The 26,355-nt window shown below is 47.0% G+C and overlaps 2 protein-coding genes across 8 annotated transcripts in view; one reads left to right on the forward strand and one right to left on the reverse strand.

The window, feature by feature from the left end:
• Positions 1 to 203: 203 nt before the first annotated feature.
• PRKAB1 (protein kinase AMP-activated non-catalytic subunit beta 1) lies at positions 204 to 10,126 on the forward strand. Of its 3 annotated transcripts, none has more exons than XM_059485323.1 (8): positions 204 to 373; positions 4,187 to 4,355; positions 4,762 to 4,928; positions 5,828 to 5,921; positions 6,613 to 6,727; positions 7,916 to 8,049; positions 8,501 to 8,569; positions 8,653 to 10,126. In XM_059485323.1, exons 2-8 carry the CDS (start codon positions 4,197 to 4,199, stop codon positions 8,728 to 8,730), a joined length of 816 nt encoding a protein of 271 aa, XP_059341306.1. In that variant the 5' UTR covers positions 204 to 373; positions 4,187 to 4,196; the 3' UTR covers positions 8,731 to 10,126. The 3 variants fall into 3 exon arrangements, with proteins under 3 accessions (XP_059341306.1, XP_059341305.1, XP_059341304.1); XM_059485322.1 differs by lacking the exon at positions 204 to 373 and adding an exon at positions 3,307 to 3,357; XM_059485321.1 differs by lacking the exon at positions 204 to 373 and adding an exon at positions 3,395 to 3,766.
• A 1,072-nt stretch (positions 10,127 to 11,198) lies between these two features.
• The window catches only part of CIT (citron rho-interacting serine/threonine kinase), a 69,407-nt gene continuing 54,250 nt past the window's right edge, over positions 11,199 to 26,355 (reverse strand). For 4 of the 5 annotated variants that reach the window (XM_059485154.1, XM_059485152.1, XM_059485151.1 and 1 more), the window contains 16 exons: positions 26,145 to 26,282; positions 25,079 to 25,259; positions 24,757 to 24,848; positions 24,363 to 24,467; positions 23,327 to 23,496; positions 22,292 to 22,372; positions 21,959 to 22,094; positions 20,624 to 20,763; positions 19,678 to 19,770; positions 18,323 to 18,431; positions 18,075 to 18,203; positions 17,328 to 17,408; positions 16,644 to 16,722; positions 16,328 to 16,525; positions 15,181 to 15,484; positions 11,199 to 14,498 (listed from right to left, as the gene is read on the reverse strand). In XM_059485154.1, the coding sequence (XP_059341137.1) occupies positions 14,475 to 14,498; positions 15,181 to 15,484; positions 16,328 to 16,525; positions 16,644 to 16,722; positions 17,328 to 17,408; positions 18,075 to 18,203; positions 18,323 to 18,431; positions 19,678 to 19,770; positions 20,624 to 20,763; positions 21,959 to 22,094; positions 22,292 to 22,372; positions 23,327 to 23,496; positions 24,363 to 24,467; positions 24,757 to 24,848; positions 25,079 to 25,259; positions 26,145 to 26,282 (2,060 nt within the window). In that variant the 3' untranslated portion in view covers positions 11,199 to 14,474. The remainder of the gene's footprint in view (positions 14,499 to 15,180; positions 15,485 to 16,327; positions 16,526 to 16,643; positions 16,723 to 17,327; positions 17,409 to 18,074; positions 18,204 to 18,322; positions 18,432 to 19,677; positions 19,771 to 20,623; positions 20,764 to 21,958; positions 22,095 to 22,291; positions 22,373 to 23,326; positions 23,497 to 24,362; positions 24,468 to 24,756; positions 24,849 to 25,078; positions 25,260 to 26,144; positions 26,283 to 26,355) is intronic. The other variant, XM_059485153.1, reaches the window with a different exon arrangement.

Genomic DNA, 26,355 nt, shown 5'->3' on the forward strand with positions numbered 1-26,355 from the left:
TTGGGACTCCAAGACAGCAAGAAATTTACCCTGTCTGGAACTCTGGGTAAGTTCTGTTCTGCTCCCACACAGCTCACTCTCCACAGCACTCAAGCTGCAAGAAGCACTTGCTCATGTGTCCTTTATAATGTGATTTATGGCATGTGTGAATCTGATCTCCCAGCTCACGTCTGAGGATGGCTCCTCTGCGTTTGTCATCTCTCGCTGGAGGGCTGAGTCAGCTTCCACACCACTTGCAGTGACTTCTCTCTGGCTAAATAAGCTTGCATCATATCAAGGGAAAAGAACTTTGCCAGATTTCAATGGATTCTTCAGGACTTTGAACTGCACAGCATGAGGCTGAAGGCAATTCTTTTTTGACACCTACTCTGAGGTAAGAGAAGGGGAAACTCCACTGGAAGTGAAGTATCCAGACCAAAGCAGGCTCTGTGGTCATGGTGAGCTGTGGCAGCCTCGTGTTCACTTTTCAACCAGTATTGAGTGGAGGCTTAATTGCCTTTTGATTTTAATCAAATAACAAGAGAGATAATCTAAATAGTGAAAATGAGAGCTTCTGGCCTAGAGCATGGTGTTTGGTGAGTGCCATCCCTGACTTCTGGGCCTGAAAAGCTTGTAATGTCACTCTTCACTCCATCTAATCCAAGACATGCATTCTCCTAACACAGGTCTGTCCTGACCTCACACCTCTCCTCTTTGGTCCTTCCTCTCTTTTAAAATGAGTCAGCTGATAGAGAGGGATGGTAAGTGATATCTCCAAGGGGGTAGAGTGACTCAGTAGCAAAGATGTCACTTCACTTGACCCCTCAGCCTGTACAGCACCCAAAGTGCTCTGTAATGATTCCCAGAACTTTGACCAGCTCTGCTGAGTCTCATCATTTTAAGAGCCAAGAACCAAACTACCTTAAAGTTAACTTCTGACTAAGAAGATTTAATAGTCAGGCCAGGTCTAGCTCATGTTTACTAAAAAAGGTAGGTGTGAGGGGAGGAAAAAGGACCTGAGCTTTGCTTGTGGCTACTGACATGGCAACTAACAGAGACCACAGAGCTCTTCATATCCTGCAGGTCTTTTACAAGCCTCTGCTTTTAAAACTTCACATTGTCCTAGGAGGTGTTGTGGCACAGTCATGACACCAGATGAAACATTTCATCATTACTGTTATCTTGTTTTATGGGCTGTGAACAGTCTGAAAGAGAAATTTGGTTTTGTTTGTTTGTTTGTTTTGGGGATATTTTGTTTGTTTTTTTAAGGGAATTTCTTATTCAGAATTAGTCACTTGTGTTTTCCCCTGCTCCTTTTACCCCAACGGGGGCAGAGGTAGAAAAGGTATTTTGTAGTCTTCCTTTGGAATGTGGAGGCTGGTTCAGATGGGGTGGAACAGGGGGAGTTTTTATGCCCTTCAGGCTGCAGAGCATAAAAGGAGGCAAAAGTCACAGATGCTGTTAAAGGGAGGAGCAGAACTCCAGGGTTCCAGAGAATCAGTGGGAGGCTGAGCTCTGCCAGGGCCTGTGGCTTGTCTTTAGCTAATCCCTCACTTCCCACATCTCCTGCACCAACAGCTGTGAGGGAATGGGGCTCCCACTCAGGCTGAGGGGAGAAAACAACACTCCAGTGAACGCAAGGACTTGCACACAGGCGTGTGTGAGGAGGTGGGGGATGATTTAGGTGTTCATGGTGGGATGTCATCCAGCCCTCTCAGGGAGCAGCACCTGACAGAGTGAGTTACAGCTGAGTGCTCCAGGAGTGTGCTACACCCACATGTCAGGGTGAGGAGAGACAAGAACCAGTCCTGAAAGGGAGCAGACACAGGGAAAACAGGGAGAAGGCACAGTGAGGCTGAGATGCCTTGTCCATGGCCTCTGTCCTGTCCACAGGCCAGCAGTTCCCAGAGCTTTTGGCATGGAGCACACCCACGGATGGCTCATCACCATGGAAGGGGGAACCATCACATTTTAACACCAGACTTTAAAATGAATGCTTGTACCTACCACAGAGTAGTTACCACAGCCTCATGATCTGCTAGCAGGCCTTACCCTGCAGTTTGTTACCACTCTGCGGTTTCTAGAAAAACAAAAATCATTGCAAAGGCCAGGCCCCAGATGAAGGTACTGTGGCCTGTAGTGGGTCTATGTGGCTGCTGTGCAGATCATCACAATGGTCCTGGATGGGCAAATGGTGGGCAAGACAAGGTACCCTGTGCTGCAAACAGTGCTGGCCAAGAAAACTGGGGAGAACAAAACAATTGGGGTTGGAGACAAGAATTCAGGAGGACTAAAAGTGTGAAATGTCAAAATAACAGCAGCTGCATTTTACAGCAGGGGCTGTGTGCAGGGCTGGGGAAGAGCTGCCTGCACACACTGCCCTGGCAGCCTTGGCAGCCTGTCCTGGGCAGGGTGTTCGACCCCAGGGGCAAAAAGGGAGCAGCTGTACCCCGAAACACAGCGGGAGCCAGCGCTGCACTGGCACAGCCATCCCGGCAGAACTCATCCCACAATGGTACAGTGTGTGGATGCTTCCATTTGGTAGGAGTCCTTCTGTCTCTGTGCAGGTTGCTTCTATTTGTAATGTCAAAAAAGCAATTTACCTGTAAAGAGAAGGGTGACACACCTGCAGGCCGCAGCACTGTAGCAGTGAGGAAAGGGGAATAAAAAACCAGTAACAGCTGGGGGAAAGCCCAGATTAAAACCAGACAGTGTGAGTGGGGAATGCTTTGAGAAATGTATCAGTGTCATTTCAGTTGGGAAACATTTATCATTTAAGGACTTGGCCTTCCATCTGTACCTCCTCAGACGCCAGAGCTGACTGTTCCTGCGTGCTCTGACCGCCCTCAGGGACGCACCATTGCCCGAGGCTCCCACACTGCCCTCAGGCACTGCCCGGGGCACAGCGGCTCCCGGGGCGGGCACGGAGCCGTGCCCGGCAGCACTGGGGGCTGAGGAGGCGCGGGGGTAGCCTGGCCTGGAGCTGACCATGGAGCCTGCCCTGGGGCACCCCATGGAGCCCCCCATGGAGCACCCCATGGAGCTCACCATGGAGTTCACCATAGAGCTCCCCATGGAGCTGACCATGGAGCCCCCCATGGAGCCCGCCATGGAGCCCGCCATGGAGCCCACCGTGGAGCCTGCCACGGAGCTCCTCATGGAGCCCGCCATGGAGTCCCCCATGGAGCCCACCATGGAGCCCCCCATGGAGCCCCCCATGGAGCCCCCATGGAGTTCACCATGGAGCTGACCATGGAGCCCGCCCTGGAGCGCGGGCCAGCCCGGAACGGCAACGCCGGGCTCGGTTCCCCCCGGCGGGCGCGGGCCGGGCCCGGCGGAAGCGGAAGCGCGGCGGCGGCGGCGGGAGCGCGGCGGGCGGTGGGTGCGGGCCCGGCGGGGCTGGGCAGGGCAGCGGCGGCTCCCGGGGTCGCGCTCCCGGGGCTGCCAGGCCGGGCTGGGCCCCCGTGCCCCGCGGAGGTCCCGGTGCGCCCGCGGCCCCCTCCGTGCACACCCAGGCGGGGCTGGGTCTCTGCAGGCGCTGCCGCTCCCGGAGGAGAGCGGGGACAGAGCGGGACTGAGCCGTCCCAGGGAGCGGTCACAGCCCCCAGGCTGCCAGAGCTCCAGGAGCGCTGGGACACCGCTCTCAGGCACTGGGTGGGAGCGTTGGGTGTCTGTGCAGGGCCAGGAGCTGGCCCGGGTGGTCCCTGTGGGCCCTTCAGCACGGGACATCCATTCTGTGATTATTTGTTTAGAGCCCCCCTCAGCTGCTCTCAGCATCCTCAACAGGGTGAGATAACTTACTCGAGAGCGGTCACATTTCAGGCTGGCTGCTTTTGGAGCAGAAAGTTCCCCTGGTGTTGCAGCTGGCGAGGTGCAGCGCTGTGTGCGCGGGGGGCAGGAGGCAAAGATCGAGCCCTTGGCTTGCGGGGGCACAGCAGCTCCGTGCTGTGTGCCAGGGACCTGCTGGGTCAGCTCCCTGCCTGGCTGGCTCCGGTAGAGCTGCTCATGTAGAGCATCAGCAGCAGAGGCTAAAAACTGTCAGTGCCTTTGTTCAGAGCGTGGTGTCACTTCACAATGGGTTAATCACGTTTCTGAGGCTCTTCAACTCAAAAGCACAGCCCAAGGCTATTGATGAGTTTCCTTTCCTGCCTGCTGGTGTTCCAGCTGTGGGAGTGCTGTGCTGATCCGGCTTTCCCTGCTTCTTTAGATCCACGGAAATGGGGAACACGAGCAGCGAGCGCGCGGGGCTGGAGCGCCATGGGCACAAAGGCACCCGAGGGGACAGCTCAGGAGGAGCCACCAAGGAGGGAGACAGACCCAAAATCCTCATGGACAGCCCTGAAGATGCAGACTTGTTCCATCCAGAGGAAATGAAGGTATTGCTGGTTTGTTCTCCCAGCACTGCTTGCTTGGAATGCTCTGGGGCTGTTTGGAACCTGCAGGGATTTGTCATTGAGTTTACACAGAGCTGTCCATCCCCCTTCCTTCCCATGCCAAGGAGAGAGTGAATTGGTGTTCAAGCAGGTATAATTGGAGGGAAGAGCATTATTTTGCCTTCCACTCTTCCTGCAGATTTGGAAGGCTTCAACACCTTTGCAGAATTTGTGCAAATGAACTTGTGAACAGTATCTAGAAATGCATTTTGTATTCTGCATCTGACAAAACCTGCTTGTAGTAAACTTAGAGAATCCTGCCTGAGGGCAAAAAAAGCTTTCAGTACAGCACAGGTTCTCTGAGTCTGGCAGGAAAGAACCTTTTTTGATTGAGACATTGTGCTTGCAGGCTCCATTGGAGAAAGAGGAATTTCTAGCTTGGCAGCAGGACCTGGAGGTGAATGACAAAACCCCCACTCAAGCTCGGCCTACGGTGTTCCGCTGGACTGGAGGGGGGAAGGAGGTTTATTTGTCAGGGTCCTTCAACAACTGGAGTAAGATTCCTCTGACAAGGAGGTAAGGGAGTGCTGCTGCAGCGTGTTCCCCATGGACTGGCAGTGCTCAGAGCCATGAGGGAGGTGGGCAGCTCAGAGATGGGATTGGGCTGGGTTTACCACTGTCCTGCCTCTCTCCTCTGCCCCTGATGACAGAGTGGCTTCTCCATTCTTGGATGGCACAGGGTGGAAGCTGAGCTGTGTCAGTTCACTGGGCACAGCACACAGATAACCCCAAACTGTCCCTGCTGTGAGCCTGGAGCAGGGAAAGGAGAGCTGGTTCCATCACACACAGTGTCTGTGACACATCCTTGCCATGTCAGTGGCTTTTGCCCAGCTCAGAGGGCCCAGAGGCCTGTTGGAGCAGCATCAAGTGTTACTCAGCTTTTCTGAGATGCTTCTAAAGCCTTCTGAAGAATCAGGGACTTCACAGCCCTGATTCCTCACAGAGTTTGGAAATTGCCAAGCAGCAGCTCTGCAGACCCAAAGTAACCCAGAAGTATTGAGTTGCTGCTTTTATCTGCTCATTGTTCATTTATTTCATGGGCATTTGGGAAATGCAATTTATGATGGCAAATACTGAAAGGCAGGGAAATATGAGAAAGCTGATCTTATTCCATCAGCAGATAAATGAGGTCTCCCGTGCTAACAAGTAACATGAAGATGTGAGAGTGACTTTACAAAAGCTCAGTGCCAGTTATGGGATGTCAGGAGTGTGGGGGGACTCACTGTCACAGAGGAAATTATCATGAGCATTAATCATCATTTGATTCCTTGCCTTTGGATTGCATCAGAGATTCTCTGCCTGTTTAAGGTTTTGCATGAGGAGGCTTCTGCTCTGTGTCACAGTGTGTGTCACAGCTTAGAGACCAAGGCACTGCTCAGAATTCTGCAGGGCTGATTGTTTGTCTTGAATTCCAGTCACAATAACTTTGTGGCAATCCTGGACCTGCCAGAAGGAGAGCACCAGTACAAGTTCCTCGTGGATGGGCAGTGGACACACGATCCTGCAGAGGTGAAGTTTGCTTTGAGTCTCTGCTTATTGATTGAGGCATCTGAAGAGGAGAAGGGGGCTGTTCAGGCTGGTGACAGAGAGGTTTCTGCTGGCCTGGGTGGCAGCATCAGCCTGAGCTCAGAGGGCAGGAGATGCAACGAGGGACAGGATCTCTTGGCCACTGGTTCATAAGTGATGCCAAGCTTTGCTTGCCCAGTGCCAAACTGCCTTTTAGAGCATTGCAGCACTCCTGGCAGCCCAGAGCTTGCTGTGCCTTCCCGGCTCTCTGTGCCAGCATGTTGCTGTTGCTGCTCTAGATCTTTTCACAGTCCAGTAATTGTGCCAAAATCTACCAGGCCTGTTTTTCCTCCTCTGCTATAAAAAGAGCTTTAACCCCAGCCTGCCCAGTAGTTCCCCACGTGCTCAATGTCCAGAGCTGGAGTCACTCCAGGTGACTCCAGCCCAGACTGACCCCTGCCTTGTCTGGAGCCCTGTGGGCTTGGCAGGTTCAGTTGGCATTTTCCCCTCCCAGCCCTGAAAATCCTGCACTTCCTCTTAACCTAACACTCATTGAGCTCTTCTCACATCTGGTTCTGTCACATTTCAAAATTAATTGTACCTCATTCTTGGTAATGTTAATTGTGCAGTTCTGAGAATCTATTAGTCCCACAGGCTTTTTTTATTCTGGTTTTTCTGTCTTGTCTTTTGGCAGCCAGTAGTAACCAGCCAGCTGGGTACTGTCAACAACATCATCCAGGTGAAGAAAACTGACTTTGAAGTGTTTGATGCTTTGATGGTGGACTCCCAAAAGTGTTCAGACATGTCTGGTATGAGCTCACTGGTAACTTTGCATCACACTTTTTAGAGCTGTTCAAAATTGCATTTTCCCTTTTTATCTGAGTTAAAGCTCCAGCAGAGATTAATCTCCACTTGTGTCAGGCCCTGGGATGTGTGCAGGAATCACAAATGCCCAAAGGAAGAAAGTGGAATGCACAGAGGAGGAAGCCTGTGACAAAGCAGCACAGACCTGATGAGGAGGAAGCCCTGGGTGCTCAGTAACTTTGTTTGCCCCTGCTGTGTGCATGGCTGGGTTTAGGGCAGTCACTGGTGCATCAGTCTCTGCTTTACCCCATCAAACCAACGTTGACAGCCTGCACGGCTCCTAATTCAGTCTTCTCTGCTGAGGAGGTGGCTGAGGGGGTCAGGGGTTGCACTTTAGCAGGGAGAAATTAGATGCATCTCAGTCATAACACAGGCTGGGGAGTATCCTCACAGTGTAGTGTAAATTATCTACCTAAGAATAATACAAAAATGCCTTCAGTTTCACGTTCCAGTGTAATAGGAGGGAGGTGGGGTTTAGCTTGAGCCATGTCTGAGGTCAGCCCTGCCCTGTTGGCTGCTGAGCTCTGTAGGGATGGAGGCCATGACTGAGGCAGCACCTTCCACCCTCCTTCAGCAGACCTTTGAGCCTGGGGCAGGAGGTGTGCTTGGGTGTGTTTGCTCTGTGTGACTTTGCCCTGGACAAAGCCTTTTTGGAGGAAGTGTTGTGTGATTGTGGGGCAGGCCAGGAGGAGATTCTAGCAGATGCCTTCCCCCACAGGCTGTAGCAGTGTTTCCTTTCCCTGATCAGACTTGGAAGGGCCCTTCCCACAGCCCAGCCTGCAGGGGGGAGCAGTTGCCTTTCTCAGGTGCTTCCCATGTCCTTGCCCTTGTAGGGCAGCCTGCATTGTGGGCTGCTAGCAGAAGTGCTGGGCAGAGGTGACAGAGAAGTTCTGAAGTGCAGTTGTGCCCTCAGAACTCTGCTGCCCAGAACCTCACAGCTCCTTCCAAGTCAGACTTTGGGCACCTTAAATCCCCCTTGGGCAGTGACTGATCCTCTGGCACTGCACCAGCTGCTGCAGTTGTACTTAAGTGCCATTGATTCCTTTAGGCTGCATGTACCTATAAAGAGCAGATGTTCTCACAAAGCATTCAGGATGAAATATTTACCATATTTACCATTTGATCTCTGGCAGAGCTGTCCAGTTCACCCCCAGGACCATACCACCAGGAGCCCTATGTCTGCAAGGCAGAGGAGCGCTTTAAATCTCCCCCCATTCTCCCCCCACACCTGTTGCAGGTCATCCTGAACAAGGACACAGGCATTTCTGTGAGTGCATCACTTTGGTTCGCTAAATAATGCCCTTGAGGGTGGGAACAGGTGGGGAAAAATCTGGATATGGGCATGGGACAGCTTAGGAAAAACCTTAGGAGAAGTTATTATGCTGGTGAGTTCCTTATTATATATGTCCACAAGGATTCATCTGAAGTAATTCTATTTTTCTCGTTGACTGTCTTTAAAATGGAAAACTAGAATGTCCAAAAGCTTAATCTTGGTAACTGTTAAGACACCAGAAGCACATGAGGGATAATCAGTCTGATTCATGGTGCTGGTGAGGATGCAGAGGGTTTTACCCTGGGGTTGTTCTGAAATGGTGACTGTGTTTGTGATGGACTCAGTGGCTGGTCACAGATGCTGTTTGTCACCCCTCAGCTGTGAGGAGTGAACTGTCATGCTGTCTGTCACACTGTTACTGTCACACTGTCCCTGTTCTCTGCAGTGTGACCCCGCTCTGCTCCCTGAGCCCAACCACGTCATGTTGAACCACCTGTATGCACTTTCCATCAAGGTGAGAGCCAGGGCATGTCGTGCCCAGGGGCAGCCTGGGTGTCTGGCCGTGGCACTTGCTCACTTGTTTTCCCTCCCCTGTAGGATGGAGTGATGGTGCTCAGTGCTACACACCGTTACAAGAAGAAATACGTGACCACTTTGCTGTACAAGCCAATATGAGCATCACAGTCATTTGTGACCAATTGTTCTGGGCCAGTGCAGTCTCAGAAAAAAATGCTTCACTTAACCAAATGTACTTCTGCTCTGTGCTGTAGCAAACAAACTCTGATTTCATATTTTTCCTGAGACTTCCAGGTTCTCCTGTATTTGCCTTATTTTGTTAGCCTCACCGTGGAAGTTCTTGGAAATGGCAGCTTCACAGCACCCAGACAGGTGGCCAAGGTGTCAGTGCCCCTTGTCAGCTGAGTTAAAAAACCACCAATTTAATTAGGCTGAATAATGTCAGGGCAGCAAGAGATCAAAGAGCTTTAGCAGCAAGGCAGACTGGGAGTCTGCCAGCCCAAAGTCTGGAAAGTTCAGGATTCTTGGGGAATCTGATTTGAGCATAACACTCAGCAAAAGCAGGCTCATTACTGCTTCCATTGCTCATCAAACACTATTTCAGTAGCAAGTTCCAAACTTGCCTGGCTGAAGTAAGTGTGAATATTGATGATCATTTTGTAGCAGCCTTTTCTGGGCAAAATCAGCAACATAATCATCACTACAAGCTCATTATTATTTTACGGTAGAGTGGGGTGCACTGTTTCTACTGTGAATAGCTCTGTAGTTTTTTCTCTTCATGAGAACTGAAATACATCTTTTCCCCTGTGGAATTTCTGGTAAAGACAATTGTTTTTAATGGCTGGATTTTTCTGTAAATCATAACTGTGTCTTGCAGTAATCTGCTTTTGGAAAACTGGTTTCTCTTGCTGTCACTGATGAGGACTTCCTTAAGCTGAGAGAGGAAGGAGATGGATGGATTCAGTTTAGGGATGAGTCCCTCAGTAACAGCCTGAGGGTGACTGTAAGTCTCCTGTGTCCAGTGGCCAAACTCACCCCTCAGTGTCAGCAGAGTGCTGGATGCAGCACCCTCTGTGCCCAGGGCTGGAGCCGGGCAACTTTTTATTCTGTTTCTGTTTTCTAAGTGATTCTAGTAATGCCAGGCTGCCTGTCCTTGGTGCTGACAGCCTGTTTTATCCCAAAACAAATGCAACATTAATGCAAACCTGCTGCCAGTGTGCTTGTTGTGGTGCCTGGGGCACCGTGCCCGTGCCAATGACAAGCAGCCCCTCCCAGCGTGGGGGAAGCACTTTGCACAAGTCTGTGAGGCCTCAGAGTGGGGACAGAGCTGCAGCAGCCAGTGTGGGGTGAGCCACAGTGGGAGGGTGCCTTGCCAGCCTGGGGTCTGTTCACCAGCCTTGTTGCAATATCTTCAGTAGCTGAGTAGATCTGGGTCTAGTGCAATGGTTTTCTCTGAAAACTCTTTCTTCATTCTGTGCTATGGATAGTATTTAGTATTCTGAACTACAGAATTGCTTGTTTTCAACCTCTTTAGAAACAAATAAAACATTTTCAAGAGATGTGGGTGACTTGTCTTGTTACTACCCTTCGCTCCTGTGGTAACCTCGCCTCAGTGAGTTATTTTGTTATTACATGTGATTTCCTGATTGCAGTTTTATGCCTTGGTGGGTTGTACAAGCTTTTCATTAAATGATGCAGACTGAAACACTTTCTCCTCTTGCACTCAGTCAGTGAACAAGACCAAGGTGTTCATGCTTATTTCTGATGTAAAGTTTAGAGGAAGGACAAGAATCCAGTTATTTAAAAGCTCCAGCAGCAGAGCTGGAAAGCTTGGGATGGTTCTTAAGCCTCCTGTCAGCTTCTCTTTGTTCCAGCAGCCACTTCAAGCAGACCTTTTTCCCCAAGCCTTTGTCCTCACCAGGGTGACTCTGCAGGTCCAGCTGTGTGAGGGGACAATCTGTGACAGTTTGCATTCCTGCAGTGTCCAGGGAATGCCAAGGCTGTGGGGTGTGTGCTCAGTGCTGGTACCTGCAGAGCATTCCATCTTCTTCAACAGTGCACCAGTTATGGTGGAACCCCAGGACAGGAAAAATTGCTGTATAGAAAGCTTGAGGATTTTTAATTTTGATTTTTTGTTTGTAACCCCTGGCCCTGTGTCAGCTGGCAGAGGGCTCAGTACAGGGACTGCAGCCACCACTGCACCATCAGCTTTTGCAGCCCCAAAGGTTGGGAGCCCAGGGTGGGCCCCAGGCTGTGGAGGGCCTGCAGGAGGGACCCTCCCTCTGCTCCACCCTTCCCTGCCCACAGGGACCAAGCCCAGCTGTCCCCAGGCCTCCCCAGCCACAAGCAGCAGTGACAGAGGTGAGCTGGCACCCCAAGTGACAGTGCCAGGAGCCACAGATCTGCTCAGGTAAGCCTCTGCCACCCTCAGCCCCCCAAAGCCCTTTCTCTCCAGCAGGATGAAGAAGAGGAAAGGTGGTTGGTTTGGTTTTTGCTGGGGGGTGGGTTTTGGGGTGTTGCATTAGGGTTTTTTGCTGGGTCATTTTCTGCTTGACAGGTGAATGAATTAATCACTTTGTGTTCCCTTATTGCTATGGGATGAATCAAATCCCTCCAAAGGCAGAAGCTGGATCAAGAGTTGGATTTATTAGCTCACTTACATTCCCCACCCACAGCTCACAGTCTGTGCTGTTATGTTTATTCTTGGCTGTTGCTAGGAGAGCACATTTTTTTAAAGGTAGATGCAGACGCTTTTGTTACAGTCACTTTTGGGGACCCTGGAGTAAACCAGTACAGGAATAACAAGAGCTCCCTGCCCTCCCCAACCCCCTGAATTTCAGCACAGCATGTGGGGGTCAAGCTGACATGGATTTGTGTAGGGTTCTTGGGAATCAGAAAGCTCAATAAATAATTTGTTTTTACTCCACCAGTTTCTGGATTAATTTAGTTTTGTTACAATTCGGATCATGCATCATAGGACTGCAACAATGAGCTTTAAATAAGTATTGTTTGTGCACAGTAAAAGAAATAAAGGAACATTGAACAAGTCAGCATTTCATCATATACATCATAGTAGGCACAATAGATAAATCAAGCAGCTCAGGGTTGATGGAGAGCATGTTCATGGAGAATGTCATGTAGACCAAATTGTAAGAGGAGCCATTGGGTACCCACCCCCAGAGCCTCCACCAAGCCCTTTCTCAGGGCTGAGGGGGTGGGTATGTGCACAGAACCAAAAACACTCAACAGTAGGAGGACAAATTAAGTTACTGTAGGCAGCAGTGTGAATATTAAAAACCTCTTCCTGTGAAAGAATACTTCAGCCCCTGTAAAAACTAGTTCAGTTAAAAATAGATGTATTTACATTTAAGTCTGATCTAGCAAGTTTTCCCAGCAGGTGTAAGTTGAGCTGTACAGTAACTGCAGGTTGTACTCAATCTGACTGGATTTGTGAATGGTCTTTTTTTAAAGTTGCAGCTATTAGGCCTTAAAGCACCAGCATTTTACAGCAGTGGGATGAGGAACTGCCTCCCTCCACTTTGCTCCCAGTACACTGCTGGGATAAGTCCCAAACCTGTCATTAGATCACACTCTTGTTAATTAAGAAGCCTTTTTTCCAGCTCAAGATGTGTGGGGTCACTTACCAGGGCAAGACTGTTTTCCCAGACACTCACAGGTGCTTCAGCTCTGCCCCTGTCACAGGTGAGGCAGGACTGAGTGTGGGTGCTTGCAGTGACTGCTGCTCTAGTGAAGCACCTGGAAAAACCCACCTGGGTCTGTGCATGTGAACATGCCTGGGGTTTGTGAAGCCACTTATGCTACTGTTCAGGGAATGAAGAGTATTAAATGCTGAATATTGCCAGGGTTTGCTCTGGGGTCAGCTGTGACACCGAGGATTCCCCAGAGCCAGGGAAGGGGCAGGAGGGGCAGGGGCACTCCAGAGAGAAGGAAGCCGTCATTTCACCATGCCAGGTAAGATAGTTATTTGTTTTATTTGGTTATTGTTCAACAACAAAGTTCAATACTTTCCCGGTGGAGCTTTGAACTGTCCCTCTGGTTCCCTCCCTTGTCAATAATAAAAAGGTAATGAAGAAAAATCCTGTACTTTTAGAGACCTAAAACCTCATTTATGCTAACAAGCTTCAATTGCAATTTAATGTTACAATATTTCTTCATGGGAGCAGGAGGACTGAGGCGAGGCCCCTCCAGTGTCTGAGGATGGCTGTCCACAACCACCAGTAAAACAAAAAGCCAGTGTTGAAAAACGCACAGTTTACAATAAAAAAGTAGAAACCAATTCAATTCCCTTTTGTTACGAATATAAAGTTTCTTGTAAATATGTACAGTCCTTTGAGCTATTTCTATAGCAGGAAGCATTTCACGAACAAGACACAAGATATACACTTTCAGGACTCAACAAGCCCATTTCTGAGGTCTTGAAGATCTTCCATGAGATGCAAAGATTTAAAGACTGATCTCAGTGACCTTTCGAAATATTCAGACCAGGAGACAAAAACTTTCAGCAAATTTCCTGCCAAATCATCTGACTGAAAATAACCCAACAGACAAGAGAACAGAATACAATATTCATGAAACTCGCCAAGGGACACTGACAAGGCATTGGAATTTTGATGGGTTTCTAGAACAGGTTAGCACAGGCTTGCAAGGGACTAGCAGAAGTTTTAAGTGTGGCGCCAAGGGACAAAGATTGGATGCAGTTTTGCTCTTTCCAGTTGTAAAGAACATGGTTGTTCACTTAGAATGTTGCTATTGCAGAGTGAATGGTCAAAACCTGCTTTGAAAATCATTTGCTCTCTGCTTCATGTTCACAGCAAAAGAGAATAGGAAGCAATAAAAGGCTCGAGGTCAGACACGGGGAAGCCAAGGTGTGTCAGCAACTGCCAAAGCTGCTCCCTGTGGGTGTCCTGTGCCAAGACACCAGATCTGATTGCACCACAAGCCACAGCTCACGGGAGGAGCCAGCCCGGGCTGCTCCCCCTGGGGAGCTGAGGCTGGCAGGACTCATTGCTGAAGAGACCATGTCCAGTGCTGAGAGGAGAACACAAGTGTGACTGTGATTCTTGTCATAGAATAAGGCTTGTTAACTCTTCGGTGCCAAATTTCCAGAGTAATTAACGGCTATTTGCAGCGTAATCTAAAGGTTTCAGTTAATTTACAAGTGAGGTACAATACACTACTCAGCAAAGCAACCTAAAAGGAGAGAGCCAGTGATGGTGCAGCAGCATGCAGTGAACTGTCATGCAGAAGACCTGGATAAAGTCTTACAACCCAGTAGCTTATAGGTAATGCACTTTGTCTCAGGGCCGGGCAGGGGGCTTGGTTAAAGCAGGGTTCTTCCCTCCCCATCAGAGCTGCTCTAAAGCGATTTTAGTGAGAACAAAATAACTTTCAGAAGTGGCAGGTGAACAGGCTAATCAGAAGAAATTTTTCATGTGTTCTGTGGAGAACATCCAACCACAGCTCCTATTGAAAGACTCACTCACCTTGGCCCTTCTGTTTCCAGGCCATCAGGGGCTCCCAGCACATCTCAGAACTTTGACCAACTCTCTGTTAAGGGGTGCTAACCACAGTGATGACCTGGGGTAGGACACAAGTCCCATTTCCTGGATGAACTACTAGGGACTAAAGTGGATACAAAAAGTTCATGAACTGCTTGAAAGAGTAACAGTAGTACAAAGTGCAAAAACAGGAGTGCAGGAAAGTGCAGAGAAATTAACTGAGCTGCGAACGGTCTTGGAAAGCGTCACGGCTCCCGCTGCGGAGCGAGCTTTGGCCCAGGAATGCTGTTTGGGAGCTGGGCTGCAGACAGATGGAGTGCATATACTCAGTATATTTCCTTTTTTTCCTGCAGGTCAAGACGAGTAACTTTGTCTAGCTGAGACTTACACTGAAGACTGGTCCCAGACCTGGCAGGGAAATAAAAGGACAAGTTACAAGTCACAGGTGCTTCTCTTCCAGGCAGGAGGTGGTGGGAGCAGTACATTCATCACCTGCTGCTGCCACAGAGCCAGGGCTCCTGTCATCCACAAACACTGACATGGCTAATAGGAAGAGTAGGCCTAGGTTAAGGTCTGCTAAGGGGAATGGAAGGGGCAATGGGGTTCAGGTTGAGATTGCTAGAAGTAAGGCTTGTATTGGGGTTGTGATAAATAAGATTGGGGAGGATGTTGATGGTCGAATAGGTTCTTTGATAGTTTTACTCCATCTGCTAGAGGTTGTAGGAGCCTGAATGGGCCAACAATGTTTGGGCCCTTTCGGCCTTGTATGTAGCTTAGCACAGCAGGCTCCCACGTTCCCTGCTGCAGCTATTATTCCCCTTCAAGCCCTCTATCACTTGCTAGTAAATGCCCAATTGCTTTCATCCCCTTCTAGGGTCAAGCAGCTTTTGCAGTGCCAGAACCAGCCTAGAGCTGGTGGTCACAGGGCCAGTAAATGACTGACACCATGTGGGCTGTGCTCCAACAGAATTTGAGGAGCAGGAGGGTGAGATCTGATCTGCTCTTGAGCTTTCCAGTGCCACCAGCCCTTCTGCACTACACCTCCAAGCCCTTCCCTGAGAGCAGACATTCCTGCAGGCTCCTGCCTTACCTTATTGACTTGAGCAAGAGGAGTCCTGGCCCCGCTCACAGGCACCCTGCCTCGGCCGCTGTCCTCGAAGAGCCGTCCCGGGGAGCGCTCCCTGCGCGTGCTCAGCAGCCGCCCCGGCGACTTCTCCCTCTCCAGGGGCCGCCCCGGGGACTTGTCCCTGCGCAGCTCCGTGCGGCCCTCGCGGTACCGGTGCGGGGTGCTGGGCTCCCGGGGGTGGCTGGGCCCTTCGGGGGGCCCCGGGCTGGAGGCCACGCGCTTGGTGATGTGCTCGTTGTACGTGGGGGGGCCTCTCTTGTTCGGGCTGCTGTCATTCAAAAATAATTGACGCGAACCGCTGAGTGACAAAAACCTCCTGTCACGTTTTCTTTTAGCAAAAATGTAACTTTTCCCCCAGCACCCTTCAGGTGAGGAGCATCAGCCCCTCCCTGAGGCAAGATGGAAAATGCAGAGGTATTTTGGCAGCTGGAGTATCCATCACGTGAGCCACACTGGCAATGTGCCTTAATGAATTGCCAGTGTAAGCCATGTTCTCTGGCCTGTTCTGTACACAACACCTTCTCATACACTCCAGCCATAGCTTTTCCATATAAAAATACACTAAAATTTGATAAATGTGTTTTCACACAATTTTCTGTAGCTCAGGGATGTTTAGGCCAGGCTGGGATGAACCACAAGCCTCAATTTCAGTTTCCTGTGCACACAGTGGCACCATCAGCCCAAGCATTTAATTACTTGTATATCACATCACAATTTACCAGCACTAATCTCTCTAAGGCAGACCCATTATTTGATAGAAAGGGGCTCTTGCTTTACATCTTGTTACAGCCAAGCCGTGTTTAGTGTCATATCAACAGTATCTGAGCTCAAAAAGCTTTGAAGCCAGAGCTCTATCACAACATCAAAGCAAACCAGCGCAAGGTCACAAAGCATTTGTGGAGATTATCCCCATCTAGAGCTGATGTTTGTTTCCTTGTGGATATTAAGCCATTAGTGACTCTATTACAGCATTACAGTAACAGTCACTAGGCTCTAAGAACAGAACAAGGGCAGCCCACCACAAAAGGCATCAGGAGGGAAGTTTGCTCTTGAGGCACCCAGGGACTGTAACACCCCAACACTGTCACCATGACACGCGATGTCCCCATACCTGCGCGTGGCAGAGGAGCCTCTGTGGTGCTGTGGTGGCTGCTGCTGCTCATTGTTGGTCTCCTTCACCAGGTTGCCCTTACAGCAGATCACCCTTAGCTTGTCCTGGTAGGAGGAGGCCAAGTAGATGGCTCCTGAGGAAATGGCAGGCCCCAGGTACCGCGGGTTCGGGATCTCCAAGTGGGCTCGTGCCGGAGTCCTGGGGAAAATTGCAGCAAGAAGTCTTTACAGTGGCAGCACAGTACTACCTTTTCCTGGCAAGTCCATATATTTCTGCAAAACAGGCTGCTCAAAGAGATGAAAAGAGAACCACTTACCCTATAGAAGCTCGTGCCTGAATCTCAATCACTTCAAGGGAATTGAAGTGGGTCACAAACAGATAGGGCTCCCTGTAGGCTGGAGGAGCAGTGCAAAGGCAGGAAAAAACACAAAATACAGTCTCTATTAAAAACTTCTAAAACACAACAGCAAGCACAAGAGAGGCTGACAGCCCTGTGGGAAAACTAAGGAATACATTATATGTAATGACACAGACACCATCAGTATAGGGGGAGATGCAAGTTTAAAGAATTGGTGCTTTGAAACTGTATCTCAAGGACTTTACTAACCAAAGTATCATGAAAAAGGCATTAAAGCCAGGCTATTAACTGAACAAAATCCCATTAAGCAGTGCAAAAGGCCTGAGGGAGCCATGCTGCCCTCATATACTCTTCACTGTTTCAGAAACTTAGAGCATTGTTAAAAATTCCAATAGCCAGTGTCGGACCAGGAACATAGAGGAAATGGAATTCAGTTTAGTTTTCCTTAAATTGCTTATATTTCAGAGGGTTTGCCATCTGGATTTAGAATAAGCTTAAATAGTGGGAAAAAGCTCTATAGTTTCTGGAATAATTGGGAAGGGAAAAGAAGACAGAAGGGCTGAGTGCAGAGTACCCATTCCACAGGGATTTTTCCTGTTTCAATAATCTCCACAATCCAAGGGGTTTTCCCTCAACACTTACCAAAAGCTAAGGGCAAGCGGTTCCATTTCAGGTCGTCTGTCCTACTGCGTCTTCCATAGGAATCCACAAAGACACCAAACTCTGCCAAGAGAAGCCACATCAGGTCATGAGCATCTGCCTGAGTTTTATTCATTTATTTCAGAAGGGACAAAGGCAGTTGTTCCCATGCTTTTTATCAGGGATATCTTACAAATCCCAGATTGCCATGAATTACTCTAAATGCCATGGAAGTGGTTGGATGTAGGAATACTGCCAGGCCAAAAGGTGCTGTGATTCCATGTCTCTGTTCCAGCTAAACTAAGGTCATTATTTAATCTACAGTTGGGCAGGTGATGACATTCCTCCCATTACTCACCCAAAATTACTGCTAGAGGGCTTTAGAAGGTTTGTGCATTCCCATGACAGTATACAAGAGGGCAACAGAAGCAGCTATCCAAAAAAATAACACCCTCTCTTATTTAATCACCAGAAGGTTAAAAAGTCTCATCTGTCTGCACAGAAACCAGACAAAACCCAAGCCTGAGAGCCCCTGAACATCTTATCAGGGTAATCAAGCACCTGTTTGCACTTTACACACTGCCTGCAGTCCTTCCCTTAGGCACAGAAATCTTGTGCAAAAACTGATCCACCAGGCATGGAGAACTTTTAAACCAAAGCAGGTTGTCCAAAATTCAACAGCATTTGGGTACCTTCTGCAGCTCAGAGAACAGGAGTAGTGCAACACCTGCACATCCATGCACCACTTACCATGGAAACACAGCAGATACTCCTCCCTCTGCCCTGCTGGGTTCACTTGGATGATACTGACTGGGAAACTGTTGGTGGAAGCAGCAAACACAGCAGAGGCCAAAGTGTGGTCATTTTTATCCAAAAACTCTGCAAAGAGAATGGAGAAAGGCTTTGATTTGCACCAACTTTTTTCAAAACTGCTTTCAAAAAGCTTTACAAAAGAACCTGTGGAGCCACTTGGAGCATTCTCAGGAATTATCTCCTACCCTCCAGTGTGTACTGCTTCATCTCAATTTCATAGAACTTGTTGGTTCCAATGATGATGCTGTAAGTGGTCAAATGGATGCAGCTGCAAGGCTCAGAGGTTTCAATCTCCTGCAAAAAAGGACAGCATAGACAGATATTAGTCCCCTGTACCAGCTTACAGATAACACTGAGTCTGGAAAGTTGGATATTGCTACATTTATCTTTACAAAAGGGAGAGGTGGCAATCTCAAAGACCCAGCAGTCTTTCAAAAGCATGTGAACAAAAACTCTTCCTAGAAGAAAGTTTTGTTTTGTTGGAAGAGATGCTTGAATCTAGACTTGTATATCAACTCGCCTCTGGAGAGATTCTCTTCCTTTTGGAAGAATACACTGTTCTGGAAGATATTCTTCTGCTCTGCAGCTCAGATTTCTGGAGCAGCAATGAGCAGCTCCCTTGTAGACCACAGCCAATCTTCCTTCCTTCCTTCCTTCTTTGTACATGATAGAGAGATGCTGTCCACCAGGACCTGCCTTTTGACTGAAGAGCTGGGATACTCTGCAGGTTCGCCTGACACAATGCTCAGATTCCCAGATCTTCTGAGGACAAGATTCCTTACATAAATCCTACTTTATCTGGAAATTTTGCTGGCAGAAAAGAAAGCATATTCTGGGCTTGCTGCCATCTTGTTAGGATCTAAATTCAGTTGTCTGGATTAGTGGAGATAAGGAAAACCTGCCCTCTAAAACATGCCTTTGCATGTTGTGCATGTAAGCCCTTGTCAGAGGAAGGGCTGCAGACCCTCAGTGTGAGCACAAGTTGGTGTCAGCTGCAGTGCTTGTAGAAATTCCAGGTGTGCCCAGATCTCTGTCAGTCATGCCTTTCCTCCTGAGGAGGCCAGATCTGCATGGCTGTGCCCACTGCTCCCTCCAGCAGCCTCAGTCACACTGGAAAATGAAGAGGTGCCTGCAAAGTCACCTGCAGGGGCTTTCACCCAGGGAGGTGTAGTTTGACTGGAACATCCTTTAGTTTGTGCATAGGAGAGAACACGAGTTTCTGGGTCCCAGATGTTTTAAGGCAGCTGGTGTTTAAACTTTTTGTCCTGAGGAGAGATCTCTGAGGGTATGGTTACAGCTCAGCCCAATATCTCAAAGAAATCACAGTTCTGTTCTGCATCTCTCCAAAAATGCCAACTCTTTTAAAGGAAATTGCTGCCTACTCCACTTTGAGTCAGTGCACAGTGCAATTTGTTATCATTTTAGCTAGCAAACGAATTTTCTCATGCTCACAGAAAGGTTTTAGATGTTTGCTCCAAAGCAAAGGCTTAGAGCACAATGTGAATTAACCTCAACTAGAGCAGGGAGTTACTAAACTCACCTTTCTGATACAGAACTTGCTCAAGCTCTCGTTGTATCGCAGAACCACCACTTTATTGGGCATGGCTGCACAGATACAAAGACTGTTCTCAACCTGTGAGGAAGATAAAAAGCATAGTTCAGGACAGCAATAAAATAAATTCTATTGCTGAGCATGTGAAACAGATCTGAGAACCTCTTGCCACAAAAAGAACTTTGCAGAGATAAGCAAGTACATTTTATTAATAGGGTAATTATTGTGAATGCATGAAATAATGAAAAGCCTCTTCACATTCTCAAAAAAGAACGTGAATTTAAATGGCTTCTATGATTTCTTTTATGCTTGAAAGACGTTAATAAAATATGAGAAGGTTTTGCACAGAAAAGGGATTGACAAATTGAAATAGGTTAGGTCTACATTTTAACCCCTGAAACTTATCTTAAGCATCACTTTGAAATGAGTGGTGCTCAGTTTGTTACCAAAGTAGTCCAGAGAAGTTATTGTTAATGAGAATTTTTGCTGTGGTTAAATGCTCCATACTAAAACCAGTAATTTGTGTAAATGTTTAGAATTAAAGTGACAAAAACACCTAAGGAAATTTACTAACCTGGAAGCATGATATTCAAGAACAAAGATTGGACATAATTCACTAATTAAAAACTTCAAAACTGTAGTCAATAGTGAGGAGGCAGTAGTATCATGCTATGCTGGATTTCTTACTGTCTAGCAGTTTAGGCTATACCACCATGGCATCCTGGCTGAACTGATCCAAATTAACAGCAAATCCCCCATTCTGTCTCCAGCTCAGCCTCTCTTCAGCCCATACATTCTTATTTGAAGAAAAATATTCAGAGCAAGAATACAGACCTTGGATGTGTTGCCAGTGGAGTAAAGATGCTGATTTGTTAATATTAAACTCAGAGCAGTCTAAGGGGTGGTCTGGGGGCACGAGGGAGCTGTGACTTACTTTGCCAGCAGCAAAAAGGTGACATCCTTTGACAGCCTCAAAGACATTGGGTGAGACATCAGGCTGGGCTGGGAGGTGAGACTGGGCTAGGGACTGCTTCACTTTCTTTACATCAACAAGACACAGAGCCCTCTCCTCTCCTGGAAACAAAAAAAGGGTGCATTTCATCAAGGGAGAACTCCCTATTCACTACAAAAGTCTTACCTAAGCAGCAGCTCATTGTTACAGGCTGTTACTGTGGAAACAGTCACAAGGTACCAAGCAGAATTCATTCCATATTATTCCTATTCAAACTGAAACAGAAAAATTACAAAATCCCAACCCTACAACAGGCAGCAAATCCACCAGGAGAGCAATCATTCCCTGTGTGGATTATTAGTGTTGCTGAAGTCTAGCAGTACACAGTAATTGTGGCCTCATTAAGACATTATTCAAAATTAGCCAGGAAGTTTCATTTTGCCCTTCAGAACTTCTTCAAGTACAAGATGTTTTAATCACTCTGTGCCAACAAAACTGGCAAGGGATTTCCAAGAACTGCCCTAATGAATTGCATTACAGCCCAAGGTCACTTCCTTTCAGAAGCCCAGTGACAGACTAACACAGCTTTCTCATTATGTGTGAGATTTGCTTTGTTCTCTACTACCCTGGCACAAATAGACCATGGACATCTTAAACCTTTACCAGGAAAAACCCACGAAACTAGCAGAACAGGAAAGAATTTGTTTTTCATTCCCTGCAAATGTCATATAGACACTTGATAATTTGGGCTTTCAGATGAAGATACAGCCTAATGTTCAGCATGCCTACATCCGTGTGGGAAGGATTATCTCTGGAAAACCACAGATGGAGAGATTAAAGCTGGTATTCCTTTCATAAAGAAATCTTAAATCATGACAGGAGTCCCAGCTTTGTTACAGGGCAAGAGAGGGTAAAAGTTGGCCCTATGCCCCAGTGATCACATAGTGGTCCTCAAATGGTTAATTACATTAAAAAGGTTATGCAATAATTAGGAAGAGATGTTCACTGGTTAGCTCAGCACTTTTTAAAGTGAACTTAAAATGACAACTGACCTCTAACCTGGAAATGTTTTGTCTCTGGTTGTTCCCTCCCTCAGCTCTGAAATCAGTTTCTTGTGAAGGTTTAACTGAGTGCTCATTCACACCATCCCTTACCAGCCAGCCTCAGACAGGACTGTGTTAACCACAGCAAGGCATTCCTGCCAATTTGCTGATTAAAAAAAAAAAAACAGACAAAAGCCTGGAACAAACCCAAAGGCAAGCAGGACCTGGCAGCACAGAGCCACTGCAGGGCCAGAGGGGACACACAGCCCTGTACCTGCTATCATGAGCAGCTTCTCCAGATCCTTGATGAGGTGAATTTGGAAGACAGCTCCCATTCCTGGGATGTGTGTTAAGGAATTCTTCAGTACATTCAGGGCATAGAGACCTTCTTCAGCACCCACCAGCACTACCTACAATAGGGGAAAAAATAGCTCTGTGTGAGGAGAACAAGGAATGCTCCAACAGCAGCTTGGGTGATACTCTTCAGCAATGAAGAGAAAAATCAAACCCACTAACAAGTGCATAATTACACATATTGCAATCAAGATACCATTTCCCTGAATCAATTATCCACTTCTGAGAAAGACCAAGTGCACATGACCATTACCTGGTCACTGAAGGGCATTGTGCAATTGATATCCAAACGGTCTTCACCCTCCAGCTTCAGCAGCGAGTTCCCCAGCAGTTTCTGTAAATGACAAAAATAATTTTTTTCTTGTTGAGTTAATCTTCATCTCTTTATCTGTGGGTATTTTAACAATGTAAGGTCATCATTTCAGACAGGCAAAGAGATTGGCATAGATTTCTTTTTCTCAGAAAGCTAAAAGTTGCAGGGATGCCTCCTACAAAAGAATTAGTAAACTTTTATCTACCTTAGACACAGTAAGGCAAACTGATCAGAATTATCCTAAATTCAGGCAGAACCTATTGTTGTCTCTATCCTTTCCATTTTCCCCAACCTCCTAAAACAGAGCAGTGGAATTTTCCAAGGGGAAGGATTAAAGAAAAGTATAAATGTTGGTGGGAGCATGTTTTTTTCTCAGATACAAAAGAAATGTGAGCCTGAGGAAAAAAGAGTATTTCCTGCAGTCAGATATTCCCTACCTCCACAGCTAATTCTCTTATGCAATGCCACAGAATCCAACCTCCCTTTGTCAGAAAATAGAGTTATCAGTGTAACAGTGTGAGAAAGGCTATCCAAAACCTAAACAAATCTGTATAACCTCTTATTAGGAATAAAACTTAAATTAAAAAGTACACACCCACACACACCTCCCCCCAGCAAGAAACATAAAACCTCTGGCTCTCTAAGAATGGGAGGGGAGGGAGTTTTTGCTTCTTTTAAGGTTTGCTAGTTCCATGTGGTACCTTATGAGCAATGTCCTAACTGCTCTTCCTTCCTCTGCTGGAATTACAGAGATATTTTGGGATTCTCTTACTACACTCCCCAAGTCTAAAGAAGGGTATTGTAATACACAGCATCATTCTCACAGTGAACTGGCTTCTGGTGCTCAAATCATAAAGGCAGAAGCAATAACTTACCTTCAGTTAAACCTCAGTATGTCAAATACCGAAAAAATATTTTTCAAAACTCTGCTCCCTCCCAGAATATTTTATTATTAAATGAAACTTTTATACTCACAGCATCAGCCTCAGCTTTTTCTCTGGAAACTCTCCCACCTGCCACTATTGATTCCAGTGCTGTGACCCAGCGCTGTTTGTCAGGGAAGCTGGGTGCTAACAGGTAGAGTGTTCTACCAGGCCAGCAAGTGGTGTGTGGATGAGACTCCAATTTTAGGATATATGGCACATCTGAGATGTTATATAGATAGAATAAGACTTAGATTAGTTTTTGGAATATTGTCAGTGGACTTAAAATCAACACCTTTCAGCCTCATTGGAGAGAAGTTGTATTTATCATGACGTACCATGGCAATTTACACATTGGTTTCTCCTTTACAGGTCCTGCACAGGCTAGCTACTTACACCTAAATATTAGCTGGATGTATGCAATCCATACATACAAGGCTGTCTTTAACTCAACAAAAATAATTTCTTGCCTTTTATTCAAAAGAGAAAGAAATTCCATTGTGGGGAAAAAAAACCAAAACAAAACCAAAATAAAACCAGCCACTTGACTAAAGTTTTCCCTGTACTGATTAAGGAAAATCTGTAAAAACTGGTTATGGAAACCTTTGTTTTTAACAGTCTGTATCCTTTAATGTAACAGTCAAGACATACAGAATCTTATCCATCAGTTCTCTTCAGTACATACAAATCAACACATCAACATTTTTTCATAATAAGAGACTGTATACACCCCACAGCATTTCTAAGTTAATGGCTTTGTGGTCAGAGCACAATGGTGGAAGAAGTTATGATACATCACAGTTAATAGAGAAGAAATTTAAATAAAGTGAGTGTTTATGCTACAGATCTCTTAAGATTTACTTCCATTTGGCTTGATGACTATATTAACCACAGTTCTACCACGACAGAAGCAACAGCCTGGGTGTAACTAGGTCTGGAGTGCTCAGCTACTCCCTTAATTCAGATGGAGGTAAATTACAGCATTACACAATGAAAGCTCGAGGGAGGAAATTCTGTTCAGCCAAACAAGGCTAACTGATGGCAAGCCAGATGAAATCCATTTGACCTGATCTACGTAATATTCTCACCTGTCTTTGCTGTATTGGTAAGCTCAGTAGCTCCTACAGCTCCATGAACAGTTACATCACCATCAGGAAGGCAGAGCTCAAATTCCTCCAGAGGCCTCTGTCCAGCTGCAGCAGAATAGGGAGACAGATTAGGAACAGACAAACAGGCAGCAAGAAAATAATTGTGATAGCAAAAGGAAGTGGATGCACACTGGATGTTTTCACAGCTGGATTATTATGACATGCCAACCAATAAAATGGCTAAGAGTCTAGGAAAAAAAATGTTGCTTTATCACTGAAGATTTAGCTAAATTTGGTACAGCGATAGGAAACAATAATAATCTTTAGGCCTCTCAACCCACCAAACAATATCTGAAGATTAAAATATATGTTCTTGCTAGAAATTCTAAGTTACCTTCTCTTGCTTCTGCATCATAAATGAGCACTTTGGTTCCTTCCAGGACAATATACTTCCTGTCCCAGCCCTGTTGCCCACGTTTATTATTCCTGAGGAAAATAAGCACAAAGCCATGTTGGACTTTCTGCTTGGATTCTATATAAAGCAAGCATGCAACTCCTATAAAAGAGAAATTTCAGCAGTAGCAACTGTAATTATAGTGGTGGTAATTGCAATGCCCATGTAATGGGCCTTTCTTAATTATCTCATTGTAAGAGCCAGGGTAATATCAGGCCAAATATTTCAGCACCTGACATAGCACCAAGAGTCCTGTTTGTACCTTGGCACTTTCATCCACCCTTCCAGACGCAGACTGGTGCTTGGCTCCTTCAGCTGCAGGCCAGGGGAATTCATCTTATCCCGGCAGAACGCTTCCGAGAAGTGTGTGGCATATTCTGCTGGCAGCCCACAAGTAGCTGGCAAGCAAGTTGAGCATTTTGGGTGACACATCACCTGGCATTCTGACAAGAGGACAGGGAAAAACTTCTGTTAAATGACAAAAAAAAGAAAACAATCATGACACAGCTGCCTCAACTTCTAACACACAAATCCCAGCTTCTCCAAGGTTCCCCTTCCACTCCAAATCATGATGTTTTCTCAATGTTTGCACCAAGTAGTTTCAGAGTCTTCACACTGTCATTTCTTTCCCTGCTCTAGATGGGTGATGCTCTCTGAACTCAGAACATCCCTCTGGGTGTCCCAGAGTTTCCAGGACCCCTGCCAGTGGGCTCAGAGACCCTGGCACACAGTCCAGAACACCTGTGAGTTTGATTATGGCCCATGGAGCAAATTACCAGCTTTGTATGAAGACCTGAAATCCACAGAAGTTTAAATAGTGTAATAATAAAATTATCACTAGGTGAAAAAGTAGATTTTGGGGTTTTTAGAATGAGGGTTTTGGGGACAAGATGGAGGGACTTGGGTGTGTCCAGCCTTTCTTCTTCTTCTTCTTCTTCTTCTTCTCTACCTCCATCTTCTGCTGTGATGGTGGCACTTTTGGATTGGTTTAGAGTAGAAGCTCACGGTTTAACATAGGTGATAGGTATTGGAAAGTAATTGTAAACATGTTATACATAATTTGTAGTATAAAGAGATAACATCGCCCCGGGGGCAAGCAGTGTGCCTGGAACTGTCCTGCTGGACGGACCTCGGCAGGGCAGGAGAAAAATTTTTATAGATAAGAAACAATAAACAACTCTGAGACCAAGAACTAAAGAACTCCAACTCATTCTTCAAATGTGCAGGCCAAAACAGAAACTTTTCACGTGAATCAGGACTGCAATAAACTGCAACCTTCCGAGATGATGCCTCTCCTCCCCCCGAGCTGTGCTGAGTTTTGCCCTTACCCAGACACTTGGAGGCCTGCCTGCCGAAGTGCACGGTGTCCAGGCACACGGCACACTTGGTGGCCCTCATGTTGAGCCCCACGTTGAAGCGATGGGGGATGTTGTGGTGCATCCGCTCCTTCAGGCGCCGGCTGTACTCTGCGAGGGACACAGATCATCAGCAGGGTGAAAACTACATCAGTAAAGAGATGGCGTTGCAGGGGAAGAAGAA

Source organism: Ammospiza nelsoni, chromosome 18, assembly GCF_027579445.1.
Source record: "Ammospiza nelsoni isolate bAmmNel1 chromosome 18, bAmmNel1.pri, whole genome shotgun sequence".
NCBI lineage: Eukaryota > Metazoa > Chordata > Aves > Passeriformes > Passerellidae > Ammospiza > Ammospiza nelsoni.

Excerpts from the sequence above, each read along its gene's own strand:
- PRKAB1 (XM_059485323.1), top strand. The coding sequence starts at position 4,197 with ATGGGGAACACGAGCAGCGAGCGCGCGGGGCTGGAGCGCCATGGGCAC. Across the intron at positions 4,356-4,761 it reads TCCATCCAGAGGAAATGAAG|GCTCCATTGGAGAAAGAGGA; the intron begins GTATTGCTGGTT and ends TTGTGCTTGCAG. Across the intron at positions 6,728-7,915 it reads AAAGTGTTCAGACATGTCTG|AGCTGTCCAGTTCACCCCCA; the intron begins GTATGAGCTCAC and ends GATCTCTGGCAG.